The 15937-nt window shown below is 37.9% G+C and overlaps 1 protein-coding gene across 11 annotated transcripts in view; it reads right to left on the reverse strand.

The window, feature by feature from the left end:
- Positions 1-15937, reverse strand: part of CAMK2D (calcium/calmodulin dependent protein kinase II delta) — a 292904-nt gene that overhangs the window by 53340 nt on the left and 223627 nt on the right. For all 11 annotated transcript variants that reach the window (XM_027103580.1, XM_027103579.1, XM_027103576.1 and 8 more), the window contains one exon: positions 9730-9813. In XM_027103580.1, coding sequence (XP_026959381.1) covers positions 9730-9813 — 84 coding nt within the window. The remainder of the gene's footprint in view (positions 1-9729; positions 9814-15937) is intronic.

The following is a 15937-nucleotide window of genomic DNA, read 5'->3' on the forward strand; positions in this document are numbered from 1 at the left end:
GAGAGTTCTTGCCTCACTAATAAAAATCCAATTTACATTTTCCTCATAATCCTTACATTTTACTTTTCTCCTAGGTCAGAGAAAAAAAGATGGTACTAAGACATCTATAACTAAAGCACTAATATCTTTAAAAGCCAATCAAAGGGTCTTCATTTTCTTTGCAAGAACACTTCAGGGGGTGATGTAACCTCCAAATGTCAGACGTCTCTCCTGATGTTAGCCCTTCATGATCACTGCCTAGATATTTCATTAGGGGTTACAAAATAATAATGATATTCTAATTCTATTACACCTTCCTTAGTCTAAGAATAACTCACTTCATCAGCTGTTTGGTTACCCTGAGATATAGTTCATAGAGGAAAGACAGGGTAATTAATTTTTTCCGTCTTTATTAATCAGTTTTCAAAATAATGCCTTGGTTCCCCAGCATCCTCCAAAGGCTAGGATTTCTGATGCATTGAGACCATTACTATGAATGCATGGACTTAACCTTATTTGATGCTTCAATCCCTTACTGTTATTTTGCTTATTTATCCTCTAGTTATCCCATCTTTAACCAGCAGAAGACTCTTCAGTTTGGCTCCTGAGTCCTGTTAATACAAACTCTGTGGCCTTTAATAGTTTCCCTTCTTTCTGGTTATCACCAGATGCTCCTGGATAATCTTGTACTTTTCCTAATCCAGACTTGGAATCAGCCACTTCTATAAGGAATCCTGATTTCTTATAGTGGCAAACGGTATACAGAGACCAAGATTGGGTACCCTGAGGAGTGCTCTGCGGGAACTACACGCTTCTTCAACAAATAAATTGAGAAAGGAGGAAAGAGGAGTGAGAAGAGGGGCAGGGAGAGAGGAGCAGAACTTACAAATTAAAAGAGACTTAAGAGACCAAACTGATAGCAAAATTATGAGACAAGAGGGCAAATAGCAAAATTACTAGATATTTGATCATTTTAAGCAATTATTACATGACATTTAAAAATATTTCTATTATTGGACTTGACTTAAATAATCTTGGGGTGGAGGAATTAGCAGGGTGGTGAAGATGAAAGAAGATTAGCCATCAGTTCATTATACTACTATTCTCTCTACTTTGTGCAGAGAATTTTCCCTAACATTTTCCATGAAAAGTTTAAAAAACTGTTTTGACACGGTCTGCTTCATATAACATTTAAAAAAATGGAAACTACCACTAGTTTTCATTATCTTATGTACATATTTGTGCTTGGGAGATGCTATAGATGTTTGATGAATAGCAGTTGAGAAGCACTGATTACTGATTAGGTAGAAAGACTACATTATCAAGAACATTCAAAACTGAATTTTAATAAAAGCTAGAGTTAGAAAAATGATTACACCTATAATCACATTAATGATTAAAACATTCTAAAGGCTGTTCTTATGGAAAAAGAGGTGAAGAAGCAATGCTGAGAAACTCTTGAGAAGTCAGTGGGAAGTTAATGGAGCAATCTAAGAAGGCACCCACTTCATCTTCTCAGAAAGCAAAGGGCATGGCATGAGCTTGCGTGCAAAATGCAGGCGGAGTTTGGAAATTAACTAGCGAGGGATAAGTATGGCTCCTTTTTAGCCCTTATGCAAAAATAAATAAATAAATAAATCACAATTCAAATAGGGAAAGTGTTCAACTAACACTCTGAGACCCACAGAGCCAATGATGGGTAGAACAAAGATCTAAAAGATCAAGGCCAGCAAGTTAGAAAATTATTTTTCCGATGATGAAAGCTATTTACACCATGTGGTAGGGGTGGCAAACCGACAGGCTTTCTGGCACCAGGCTGAGGAGAGAGCAGGTGCCTGCTGGGCGTGAGGTAGGCAGGAACCAGGGGAGAGCATGTGTCCGTTTGTCTGACAGGTACAGCGGCCACATAAGAACAAAAGCATCTTGTTATTAGCTCTTTCAATTACTTTAGAGAAGCCAGAAACTGACGGTTTCCAGAAAAAATCTTCTGATAATAAATTATAAAGATAAATGTTAACACCCTCCAAAATAAAAGGTCCAACTGTCTGGCCAAGATATCTGTAGACCACTTGTTTGCAACTTCTGCTCTACAGTGTAAGAATCCTAAGGTTTGCAGCCCTAAAGGAATTTGCAACTAGCTGAGTTATGCTGCCCAATGCTGGTGTACACCAAAATCACCTGGCAAACTTGTGAAAATGCAAATTCCTGAACTTCATCACAGAGAATCTTATTCAATGGCTCGTGGGTGGGTCCCAGAAAAGTTGTATTTTTGATAAGCACTCAGGTAGGTCACTTTGAAGCATGTGATCTGTGATCCACAGTTTGAAAAACATCAAGTCAGGGAAACCATAAATACTATATCTAGAGAAATGTCTGAAAGTGTGTAAGTTCAGAATAAGAGGATATTGGTAGAGACTGGGACTGGGAGTAAAGCTTCATGGGTTGAAGACTGATGAGGACGTGGGTCATAAGGGATGAGGGCAGACTGCCTTCTAAACGTGAGGCACACCAGGAATGGTCCAGTGTAAGTGCTGCAGAACTGGCTGGCAAGAGCAACAAATTGTCCAGTAGGCTTGTGATTTCAAAACGGTAAATACTTTCTCAAAAAGCTCTGGATGCTGACTTATGCCAGCTGAAATATGAAAAGGTTAAGGCTCAGAAATCACACAGTTGCTGGACCTAAATTGGCCAAGAAAGAAAAAAGAAATATATTCCATAATATTTCAAAGATTTGTCAAAAGTTACTGTACATTCTGTGATAGCCACCATATTATCACTCATAATTGTTCTGATAACTAATTCAGGTAGAGAAGTAGCAAGATAAGGGGTGTACGCTATGTTTATAGACTTACATTTATTATTTTTTAAAGCCAAGATGTAGAAGGAAGTTCGGTTAAAAACCAGTGATTCAGTGACATCTATAAACATTTGCTCATCCCATCAGGGAATTATGAAACTAGCTATATATGCAAGAAAACTATCAAAATCAATTTACTGTTGTTAATGGCAGAACACAAGGCTATGTTCTTGCTTCACTAATGTCTATCATTTACTTTCCAGTAATGGACTAGTAGTTTTCAAAGCCCAGGTACAGGTCAGATTATATTCCGTGTGAGATCACAAAAGCAAGGTAATGGTGGTGAGTATTGGAAATTCTCTGTGTACAGACTACTGCATGTTTCTAATAAAAATAATGCACAGACTTCTTTGAGCCATTATACCAGTGCTGTGCTTCACTCTGTTCTGTGTCAACTGCCCAAAGACAGCCTTAGTGAGTGCTCATAGTTTAATTCACATAGAAGATTACCTGCCATTTTGCTAAACGGCTTATTCTGCATTTCTTTTATTATCTGGGTTATGTAATTTCTTACCACACTACCCAATGTCTAGCCTTGCAAAGAAGTAGTTATTTAATTGGCAAGAGCTAGTGCTGACGGATGGTTGAAAAAGAGCTGCTCTCAAGATATGCCATTACCTAAAAGCAGTAAAATAATGCGTATGTTACTTTGGTGGTTATTATGGGGATGGGGATGAGGAAAGGTGCACCATCTTATAAGTGAATTTAATTTAACTATCAAGACATATAATAAAATGGTAAAACAATATTCTAAACCCACAGCAGAGATTCAGAAATGTAACAAAAAGCAGAAGAATCCATTATGATGTTCCTGGCAGTGGGCAGTGGGGGGTTATTTGCCCCAAATATGTAATATTAGAATATCTAAGACATTGCTGTGGTTGGATGCATGATCCCAAGGCATTCTAGGCGTGCAATTAAAAGATACTACTATCTTTAAAGAAGATGGGAGCTGGTGGCAAATATATGCTTTAAATAGGGCATGGCTTGTCACAAAGGGATTTGGCTGCCTGTAAAAAAACACGTAAAAAGAAAAGGTAAGAAATCAAAAAATACCTAGAAACAAATGACAATGACCCAAAACCTATAGGATGCAGCAAAAGCAGTTCTAAGAGGGAAGTTTATAGCAATACAATCCTACCTCAAGAAACAAAAACACCTCAAATAAACAACCTAAACTTACACCTAAAGCAATTAGAGAAAGAACAAAAAATTCCCAAAGTTAGCAGAAGGAAAGAAATCATAAAGATCAGATCAGAAATAAATGAAAAAGAAATGAAGGAAATGATAGCAAAGATCAATAAAACTAAAAGCTGGTTCTTTGAGAAGATAAACAAAATTGATAAACCATTAGCCAGACTCATTAAGAAAAAAAGGGAGAAGACTCAAATCAATAGAATTAGAAATGAAAAAGGAGAGGTAACAACTGACACTGCAGAAATATAAAGGATCATGAGAGATTACTACAAGCAACTATATGCCAATAAAATGGACAACTTGGACGAAATGGACACATTCTTAGAAAAGTACAACCTTCCGAGACTGAACCAGGAAGAAATAGAAAATATAAACAGACCAATCACAAGCACTGAAATTGAGACTGTGATTAAAAATCGTCCAACAAAGAAAAGCCCAGGACCAGATGGCTTCACAGACGAACTCTATCAAACACTCAGAGAAGAGCTAACACCTATCCTTCTCAAACTCTTCCAAAATATAGCAGAGGAAGGAACACTCCCCAACTCATTCTGCAAGGCCACCATTACCCTGATACCAAAACCAGACAAAGATGTCACAAAGAACGAAAACTACAGGCCAATATCACTGATGAACATAGATGCAAAAATCCTCAACAAAATACTATCAAACAGAATCCAACAGCACATTAAAAGGATCATATACCATGATCAAGCTGGGTTTATTCCAGGCATGCAAGGATTCTTCAATATATGCAAATCTATCAATGTGATACACCATATTAACAAATTGAAGGATAAAGACCATATGATAATCTCAATAGATGCAGTAAAACCTTTTGACAAAATTCAACACCCAATTATGATAAAAACTCTCCAGAAAGTAGACATAGAGGGAACTTAGCTCAACATAATAAATGCCATATATGACAAACCCACAGCAAACATCATTCTCAATGGTGAAAAACTGAAACCATTTCCTCTAAAATCAGGAACAAGACAAGAATGCCCACTCTCACCACTATTATTCAACATAGTTTTGGAAGTTTTAGCCACAGCAATCAGAGAAGAAAAGGAAATAAAATGAATCCAAATTGGAAAAGAAGACGTAAAGCTGTCACTGTTTGCAGATGACATGATATTATATGTAGAGAATCCTAAAGATGCTACCAGAAAACTACTAGAGCTAATCAATGAATCTGGTAAAGTAGCAAGATACAAAATTAATGCACAGAAATCTCTTGCATTCCTATACACTAATGTTGAAAAATCTGAAAGAGAAATTAAGGAAAGACTCCCATTTACCACTGCAACAAAAAGAATAAAACACCTAGGAATAAACCTACCTACCTAAGGAGACAAAAGACCTGTATACAGAAAGGTATAAGACACTGATGAAAGAAATTAAAGATGATACAAACAGATGGAGAGATATACCATGTTGTTCTTGGAATGGAAGAATCAACATTGTGAAAATGACTCTACTACCCAAAGCAATCTACAGATTCAATGCAATCCCTATCAAAGTACCAATGGCATGTTTCACAGAGACAGAATGAAAAATTTCACAATTTGTATGGAAACACAAAAGACACTGAATAGCCAAAGCAATCCTGAGAAAGAAAAACAGTGCTGAAGGAATCAGGCTCCCTGACTTCAGACTATACTACAAAGCTACAGTAATCAAGACAGTATGGTACTGGCACAGAAACAGAAATATAGATCAATGGAACAGGATAGAAAGCAAAGAGATAAACCCACACACATATGGTCACTGTATCTTTGATAAAGGAGGCAAGAATATACAATGAAGAGGACAGCCTCTTCAATAAGTGATGCTGGGAAAACTGGACAGCTACGTGTAAAAGAATGAAATTAGGACACTTCCTAACACCACACACAAAAATAAACTCAAAGTGGATAAAAGACCTAAATGTAAGGCCAGACACTATAAAACTCTTAGAGGAAAACATAGGCAGAACACTGTATGACATAAATCACAGTAAGATCCTTTTTGACCCACCTCTGAGAGAAATGGAAATAAAAACAAAAATAAACAAATGGGACCTAATGAAACTTAAAAGCTTCTGCACAGCAAAGGAAACCATAAACAAGACGAAAAGACAACCCTCAGAATGGGAGAAAATATTTGCAAACGAAGCAACGGACAAATGATTAACCTCCCAAATATACAAGAAGCTTATGCAGCTCAATATCAAAAAAACAAACAACCCAATCCAAAAATGGACAGAAGACCTAAATAGACATTTCTCTAAAGAAGATATACAGATTGCCAACAAACACATGAAAGAATGCTCAACATCACTAATCATTAGAGAAATGCAAATCAAAACTACAATGAGGTAGCACTTCACACTGGTCAGAATGGCCATCATCAAAAAGTCTACAAACAATAAGTGCTGGAGAGGGTGTGGAGAAAAGGGAACCCTCTTGCACTGTTGGTGGGAATATAAATTGATACAGCCACTATGGAGAACAGTATGGAGGTTCCTTAAAAAACTACAAATAGAACTACCATATGACCCAGCAATCCCACTACTGGGCATATACCCTGAGAAAACCATAATTGAAAGAGAGTCATGTACCAAAATATTCATTGCAGCTCTATTTACAATAGCCAGGACATGGAAGCAACCTAAGTGTCCATCAACAGATGAATGGAGAAAGAAGATGTGGCACATATACACAATGGAATATTACTCATCCATAAAAAGAAACGAAATTGAGTTATTTGTAGTGAGGTGGATGGACCTAGAGTCTGTCATACAGAGTGAAGTAAGTCAGAAAGAGAAAAACAAATACCGTCTACTAACACATATATATGGAATCTAAAAAAAGCAAAAACAAAACATGGTTCTGATGAACCTAGGGACAGAACAAGAATAAAGACGCAGACATAGAGAATGGACTTGAGAACACGGGGAGGGGGAAGAGTAAGCTGTGATGAAGTGAGAGAGTAGCATTGACATATATACACTACCAAATGCAAAATAGATAGCTAGTGGGAAGCAGCTGCATGGCACAGGGAGATCAGCTTGGTGCTTTTTGACCACATAGAGGGGTGGGATAGGGAGGGTGGGGACATGGGGATATATGTCTACATATAGCTGATTCACTTTGTTATACAGCAGAAACTAACACAACATAGTAAAGCAATTATACTCCAATAAAGATGTTAAAGAAAAAAAAAAAAAGAAAGGTAAGGATAGGATTGAGGAAAATGGAAGGTGGCTCTGCTTATGGCAAAACGGGCTGAAATCTGTGAGATGCCCTGTGGCTCTAAGTTTCTAGAGGCATTCATGAGGGGGTGTGTGTGTGTGTGTGTGTGTGTATACGCACATGGGGCACTTATGTTTGTATGTGTACATGCAGTATCTATCTAATATTTATTTACATTTTTCAAGAATCTGATATAGCTCAGACAACAAGGGGGGAAACAACTCTCCATCTATCTTTTTTCCCTCTTCCAGCCAAGTAAGTTAGAGCTTCAACCCTAGACATTACCTCACATTTCACAGAAGTGAAATCCCATTATGACAAGATATGCCATTATTTTAAAAGGTTAGCTATACAAACTGTATTGTGGAAATGCACTCACACAGAAAATCCAAAAACAAGTGTACCCAAATTTACCAAAGTAATATTAAAATTGAGCACAGTGTGTTTAGTGAGTCTAAACCCTGATGATATGTCATAGTTGTTAAAAATGCAGCTGCCCACACTGAGCTCAGAGCCACTAAAGCAGAAGGCCCATGTAGGGGCTGGACAGTTCTATGTATTTAAGTTTCAGCACTGATTCTGCTCCACAACCAGGAAAGAATCTCTAGTACAAAATATCAGGGTTTCTTTGTTTTCTTTTTAAATTATCTGATATTCTTCAAGGCCAGTAACATTGATACATTGTAGAAAGTGTTTTCAAATGCAAGAACCAAATAAATGATTTAGTTAAGTTATTTAAATGAATGAGATATGATTCAGGAGCTGGAAGGTGGTCCATAATAACATCTTTTGCAACGTAAAGGGCGTGCAAGGAAAAAATTTAAAAGTGAACAAGTAAAGCAGAGAATTTAGTATTCAGGTGAGGGTATCATAATATTCAGCTGATGATCAGAACTACAATGCTGAATCATCTATTTAAATGTGTTCAGTCCCTCTCTTAAAGGCTACAGATCAGTTATCTAGAAACTTCATTTATAAAGAAACACTTTCTAATAATAATAGTAATAATAACTCACACTTATTTATTTTAAAAAATCCTCTCGGAAGTTCTAGGAGGTAAGTGCTATTATTATCTCCGTTTTTATAAGTGGGAGCTAGGGTACTGAGACTTGCCCTGGTTCTGACCCGTCTACACCACAGCCTCTCTCCAGTGCCAGGTCCGAGGGCCGCACTCTAGCCGCATCCAACCCCCCACCCCCTAACACATCCTCCAAAAGACCTATCTGCGTCTGCCTGTCTCTCAGGGTACTCTGCTCCTCTGAAAATTCATCAGCAGAAACGGATCTGTGATGGGGCTGATTTATTGCAAGGGAAATATTTGAGTTATCTGCCATTAACCTTTACATCTGAACAATAACATTTTGTGGCAATCCTCTAACCCAAAGGATTTTAGAGTTCTTGCTTAGGAAGTATTCTCAGGGAGGCAAGAGGAAGACAGAGCTTGGGGCACACCTAAGACCCTACCCTTTAATTAGGCTACAATTCCAACTTTTTAGGATAATAATAACTGTTTCCATTTTAAATTGCTTTACAAACTCTAAAACGTCTTCATTTAATGCACACCCTATTTGACCCTCATATAATTCTATGATGGTAAAATATTTCTGTTTTATAGGTAAAGAAGCCAACTCAGAGATATTGAGGAGATGGGGTTAGCAGGTGCAAAGCAAAGACTTGAACCCAGGCATTGCGACTCCAAACACTGTGCTCTTCTCACATCTGCCTTCCTAGGCATGGAGGTAACTCTAAGAGCCCAAGATGCACACAGTGAGATCAAACACCAAGTTGATGTAGTGTCAGGAACCTAGAGGGTTAGCTCCTGCCAATAACTCCAGCAGAAAAATTTTCAGAACACCCTGAAGTATCCCTTTTATTTCAGTCTCTCACCTATTTGAGGTATATGTTGACATGAAGAAATTCTGTTGGAAAAACTGTGGTGGAAATCCTCCCCATTCTATACCTTTGAGCGTGCATAGGCTACTTTTTGATTAGAGCTGGTTGTTAAAGGCCTAACTCGGAGCTCAGTCCCCACGGAACAGTCAATTACATTCCAAGATCCACTCTTTCCCTCTTAATCCCTGTTGATCATCTTGTGGTACAGACATGACATCTGTGCTAAGGGCTTCCCGGTGGAGGTGACAGGATGGGAGTATAAACCCCATGACCTCTGAGGGGGATTCTCTACGGCCCTGATCTCAAAGTGCCTCCCGGACCATGAGCTTTAACATCACCTGGGAACTTGTTAAAAATGCAAATGCTCCCGCCCCAGACCTCCTGAATCAGAAACAGCAACCTGCTTTTAACCGGCTCTCCACCTGACTGTGTTGTGGACTAAAGTTGGAGAATGATAACTCTAAACAGATTGCTAGAGAGCATCAACCTCAAATTTAACAGATACTACTTTTAATTATAACAATACTGGTGTACTGCAAAATCGGCATGAAAATGATTCCTTACCACACGCCCACATATCCACTGGCTTTCCATAAGGATCTTTGCGTAAAACTTCTGGAGAAAGATATCCAGGTGTGCCAGCAAAACCTAGGGGAAACAGATGTTAATGAATTAAAACCAACTTGACAAAACCAATATGAAATGGCAAACTAAGGAGGAAACTTCTTTGGGCTTCTTTATCTGTTGATCTGTTTGTCAAGATAAAACAAGGATCTCAGAGAACTAAAGTAATGTTGGACGAGTTTCTCTCCATAGCAGTATCAACACTAACCTGCCCTGTTTTGTAGCTTATTAGAAAAAACACATCTTTCTGCAGATATGAAAGCCAATCTATTGTGCTGCACAGTGTGTGTACTTCAGGCCATTTGGTCAGCAGTTCTGATTCTTGTTTATGTGTGAGTTAAAACTAAACCTGTGAAAAGAATCAGAACATCCTCCCCTACACCTGGAAAGAAATTAGGAGAAAATTGAAGATAGGGTTACAACTTTGCCAAAGATGATACTTCTCATGGTACCTACATAACTTTATTATGAGAGGTATTCACCTATAAAAGAGAAGGACCCAAAACGTGGATCCGGGGGACAAACTTAAAGCAAATTTTCAGTAAATATTTTTGGAAGTGAGGTGGTCTGTACAGGGTGGGGGATGGCACTGAGAGCAACTGAAGAACTCACTAGGAGAAGGAATGAGTCCAAAATACATCAAAGAGCTCGCTCTGTACTAATAAATAATCAGTGTGTACTTATAACTGGCGACTAAAGAGAAGACTCAGGAATATTCAGAGGAATCACTGTTGAACAAGTATCAGCTAGACTTAACTTAAGGGATGCGGTATGAGAAACTGGACGGCCAAAGAAAGTTTCCTATCGTATAAATCAGTGTGTCCAATAAGGTACACTTAAATGACAATTTATAGCTAGAATTTAGAGTAAAGTATTTCTTATTTCCAAAAATAATGGCTTTCAAATAAAAATATATACCTTAAAAAATACCAAAAATAACTATTCCTATTTGGAAGTTTTCTTTAAAAGCACATGAAAACTCGAAACTGTTCTTTAAAATGATATGTAATCAGGAATTCCTCCGACTACAGATCTCTGGTGAAGCACCTTATATATTTACTGTGACGCAAAGTGTCCAAGAAAGGAGCCTCTCCCCCATCTCCATGACAAATTTGTACTTAAAAACAAGCATAGGTATAACAGCTGGTGACTTCTTTGAACAAAATTACATTAGAAAATGAGGCAATGGATTTTGGATATCACTTTTTCCCCTATTTTCATTACTTTTCCTTTCCTTGTTTGGTTTAGAGGAGGGTGGGGTAGACAATGAGAAGGGACTTCAAGAAAAGACCTGTAGGTTGTAGTTTAAGCTCTACACGGACCACAGTGGATCCACCTCTACCTCAAACTTTACTTGATAGAAACGTTTGCTCAGTAGTTGTGAAGTAGGAAGAACTACTGAGCAACGGTGGTGGTTCCCCTGAGTGAAGTTCAAGGAGTACCTGAAGGAGAGACGTGGAGTCCGCTCTTCTAAGGTAGGGTAGGCACAACAGTTTTCAAGAGCTACCCAGTGCTTCTCACTGCCATACACCTGCTCTCTCATTCCAACCATCCCTCTCTGACTCCTCCCAAATTGAGACACACAGGGAACCCAATGGGACACCGATGCCAGAGACCAGATTAAAGACCGAGGAACTCTTTAAGTTCCTTTACCATCTGCTTCTCCCCTTCATTCACCCAACATGACTTCTTTCTACTTCTGAGCACTTAACCTAAAAATCTCTTTAAGGTCTCTTGAAGATAAACTTCTCATGCTCACCCTTGATGATACTTTTTCTGTTCCTTGTACTTTTTCTGTTCCTTGGACCTTCAATTTTTTGTTCTACCTTTACTCTAACAGAAGGTGGCTCTAAATTATTTCCATGTTAGAGATCTCTTTAGCTAACTACAGTTCTCAGTGGTTCTTTCTTACTCTGAATCTTGACTACCCTTTTATATGCAATCTGTACCCTCCTATCTAGAGTTGGTAAACTTTAATATATGTCTTAAATAACTCAGTAGAATACCTGGCCTGGAGCAGGAAATGTTAATGATATTGCATCTAGGTAGAAAAGATAGGGAAGTAAGTCACTGTGTAAGAAATGCAACAGGGCTTCCCTGGTGGCGCACTAGTTGGGAGTCTGCCTGCCGATGCAGGGGACGCGGGTTCGTGGGTTCGTGCCCCGGTCCGGGAATATCCCGCATGCCACGGAGCGGCTGGGCCCATGAGCCATGGCTGCTGGGCCTGCGTGTCCGGGGCCTGTGCTCCGCAGCGGGAGAGGCCACAACAGTGAGAGGCCCACGTACCGCAAAAAAAAAAAAAAAGAAATGCAACAATAATCTTAAGTGTAAATTATTACAAACCTCTTCTGGAGACTACAAATGCTAAGAGCACAACTATCATTTGAGCAGTCAGTGGGGTCCTTACTCCTAAGAATGGTGAAGCCTACATCTAAATGCACGAACATTAAAACAGTGCACTTACGCTACAATTCTCACGGATACAGAAATACTGAGGGTAAGATAAATTAGGTCTTCTTCAGCAGCAGATTAAACTCCTAAGAATCTAGTTTATGATGATATATGCTATCAACAGGAAACTTAATGAGAGCTTGCCTTCTTTACAGACAGCATTTCTCACTTTGAAAAACCAGTGGGAATATCAGAACAGATCAAACAAAGAGAAAACAGAATTACTTACAGTTGGAAATGTACCCATTGCAACATACTGCCATTAAAAAAACCCTTAACTTTAAAAAAAAAGAGACATAATAGCAACCAAGCAAAATAATTCTTCCATGAAGTAAGATTATGGGAGTTATCCTTTTTTCCTGGCAGCAACAAAAAACCAGAAGTGTATTGAAAAGAGCATTCCCAGTCCCACAGGAGAAACAGGCTGTTCTCTTTGGTAAATTTCTAGCCTTCCTAACAGGTATGTTATAGGGTGTTACTTCTAGCCTTTTTGGCTAGTATTCAAATAGATCAGGGCTAGAAAGACAGAAGAAGTAACATGGGAAAAACAAACACTGGAACTCGAAAATGAGAAAAAAATAACCAAACTCAATAGACAGCTTCTATAATGGCTTGTATAGTTTCATTTTTCTTATTCGTAATAGACCTCTCACATTTATTGAAATAAAATTATGTAAAAGCCTGAAACTCTGGCATTATACATAATGAAGAAAGAGTTCTGCTCTTTTCTTATTAAAATAAAAAGGTTCCCCACTCAACACTTATATTTTAAAAGATAAAATTAATCAAACACGTGAGACTACGGCAGATGATACTGAATAAATATCAAAACAAGTCATTCATACTAAAATATGCTTTACTCTTAAAACCTAAAATATATCACACAATACCTCCAAAAGAAATGTAGTACATCATATGCCCAGTTTTCCTTCACTTAAGTAACCATGAGGATTCACTTGAACTTGTAGAATAAACTATTCTTTAAAAAAAAAGCTTAAAAAAAGCTAAAGAAAAAAATAAAAAAGAAACAAGTATTCTCTTAAGCTTAGAAACTATGTGTTTCTATACTTTTGAAATGCTGAATTTTCTTAGAACTTATAATGCACCTCTTAAAAGTCATTACCCTAATAGCTACCTTAGCAAGAACTTAACTGATATCACCATACTAAAGAGAAAATGGGAATTTTATTCCCCATCTGTCGTTTCTCGAGGACCAGCTTGCTATGAAAAATGAATTATCACAATTTGAAAATTTGTATACTTTTATATGGATGTTATTGCTTTCACTAGCCTGATATTTAGTCATTCACTCAACAACTTTCACTGTGTAGGCCAAGTACTGTGACATGTGTTTAATTCCAAGATGGTTTTGAAAACTTACTGAACAGCTTTCATAGCCCAGGCATTTTCCAATGCTCTACTCCACTTAGTCTCGTAACAGCCCCATAAAGGAGTGTTTATTATCTTCATCTACAAAAAGGATACTGACCTCACAGAGTTAAAGTGACTTGACCGATGGCAGGTAGCTATTAAGAATCAGAGCCAGGATATCAGCTGAAGTATTTTCATTCAAAAAGCAGAAACTTTTCACTACACACAGTCCCTCAAACAGCTTTTGATCTAGCGGAAGAGATAAAACATAGAGCCCCAAGCAAGAGAGATTTCAGGAGCTCAACTCCAATACTCTTGTAAGCATCATCTAAGTTGTCGATGTTAAATTGGAGCCTTGGTTCTGGTAATAAGGCTTCTGGCTTATTCCTGATATCCAATCATCATCTTGTACACAGTTCTGGCAATTACATCCCTGAGCCTAAGTCCCTCTTCTGGTATCTCGTGAAGAAGGGTCCTGCTTTGCTCTAGAAAGGACTAGAGTCCTGTCTTTGAACCCAATTTCCAGGACTCTGATTTCTTCTAAACAGATTCCCTTTAGAGTTCAGGGTTCCTGTCCTTTCTGCATGTTACCTGTAACTTGCTTTCTCCTACATACTCCTTAGTTCAAGCTGTCTTCATTCATAATTTGAACTACTGCATTAGCCTAACTGGTTCTTTGCCTTCAGGCTATCCTTAAAGCCATCCTCCACATTGCTACCAAAATCAACATTACTTAACATAAACCCAATTATGTCCTTCTCTGCTTAAATTTTTTTACCAGATCCCTGAAACTTCTAAGATAAATGCCAAATCCTTCAAAAGGACATAAAATCCTTTCCTAATTCATCAACTACCACTCATCTCAGTATACTTTATATACTTTAGCTATAACAAACTTATTGTTATTCCTGAGATAAAAAAAAATTGTTTTATGCCTCTGAGGTTTTGCATGTGCTGATCCCTCTATCTGGAATGCCTTTATCTCTATGCATACCAGTGAATAAAACTCCCATTCAGCCACTAGGAAGGCAGAAGCCTTACCCCAATCACTGAAACGTTCCCCAGAGGCAGAATTTCATAATTCTTCTCTTGTGCTCCAGAGCACCTCATGCGTGCTGCTGATACAGGTGCCCTGACATTGCATGCTAAATACTTATTGATATAGAAGTATGAGCATCTCAAGGGGCAGGATCTCTTAATTTATGTATCTCCAGTGATCTGCTCTGCCCATTTCTGTGATAGCCCCACTACTTCCTGTTGGACCCCAACTCCTGTTATTGTATATTCTTTACCTGTGTCAACCATACTCTTTCCTATGATAAAAAGATGTTTCTGAATCTCAAATTTACAGAACTAATTCTAGGTCCTACCTTTCAGTTTGCAGTTAAAAGGAACAAGCTTATTTATATGTCAAAATATGACACACCAAATGCCAAATTTGGAGGTGTTAAACTCACCTGGTAGGTAAGGAGAGCCTTAATGTAAAAGGCAGTATTAAACTTGAGAAGTATCACAGACAAGGATACTGGTCAGGTACTACTGAAACAGGACAGGCAGCAGAAAATGAGGTCCTGAATTAGGCTGCCTTCAGAGAAGACAGGCAAGGGTGCCTCACCAGCCACTCCCATTAACTAGCTGGGGCAGATCAGAAAGACAAGGTGAACCCTGGGAGCTCTGTGTACATTTTAGTACATGTGTATGTTTAGGGATACAGAGAAGTATTTGCACAGAAAACAAAAGAAGTAAAGCACTTATTGAGCTCTCTTTGTATTTGTTGTTGTTTAGAGGAAAAGCAATTCAAAGTGAAGGGCATTTTAAAAATTTAATCTCAATACATTGAAAGTCAGAAAAGAAGTGAGACTGAGGCTCTCAGAGGTTATATTGTAGGACACTACGTGAAAAATGGGCTAATACTGGGAAATGGCAGAAAGAGAAGCATAAAATCAGTGGCTGAAATCATTTATTTTGGCTGAATATCAAAACAATCCATATGCCTAGTTAGAAATACTATAATTTAAATGTTTAGAGTTAATCTCTTCCTTAATTGCAAGGAAATGGAAATTTCATCATATAGAATTTTTGAAATTATCAAAATTGTAGAGAGTAAACTGGCACGTTGGAGAAATAGATGAGACGAAACACACACACATATACAGATATATAATATCATATATTATATAAATCTCTATATATACACTTTATAATATTTTTAAAACTTAAATTTGCTAATCACAAAGTATGTAAAATATTCTGCAAGTATTTCCTGAGCGCCTACTATTTACATAGGTGTTTTTAGCATCAAGTGAGGCTGTATGTGAACAATCAA

Source organism: Aethalodelphis obliquidens, unplaced genomic scaffold (genome assembly GCF_003676395.1).
Source record: "Aethalodelphis obliquidens isolate GAN/ISIS:26980383/991018 unplaced genomic scaffold, ASM367639v1 scaffold6, whole genome shotgun sequence".
Classification (NCBI taxonomy): domain Eukaryota; kingdom Metazoa; phylum Chordata; class Mammalia; order Artiodactyla; family Delphinidae; genus Aethalodelphis; species Aethalodelphis obliquidens.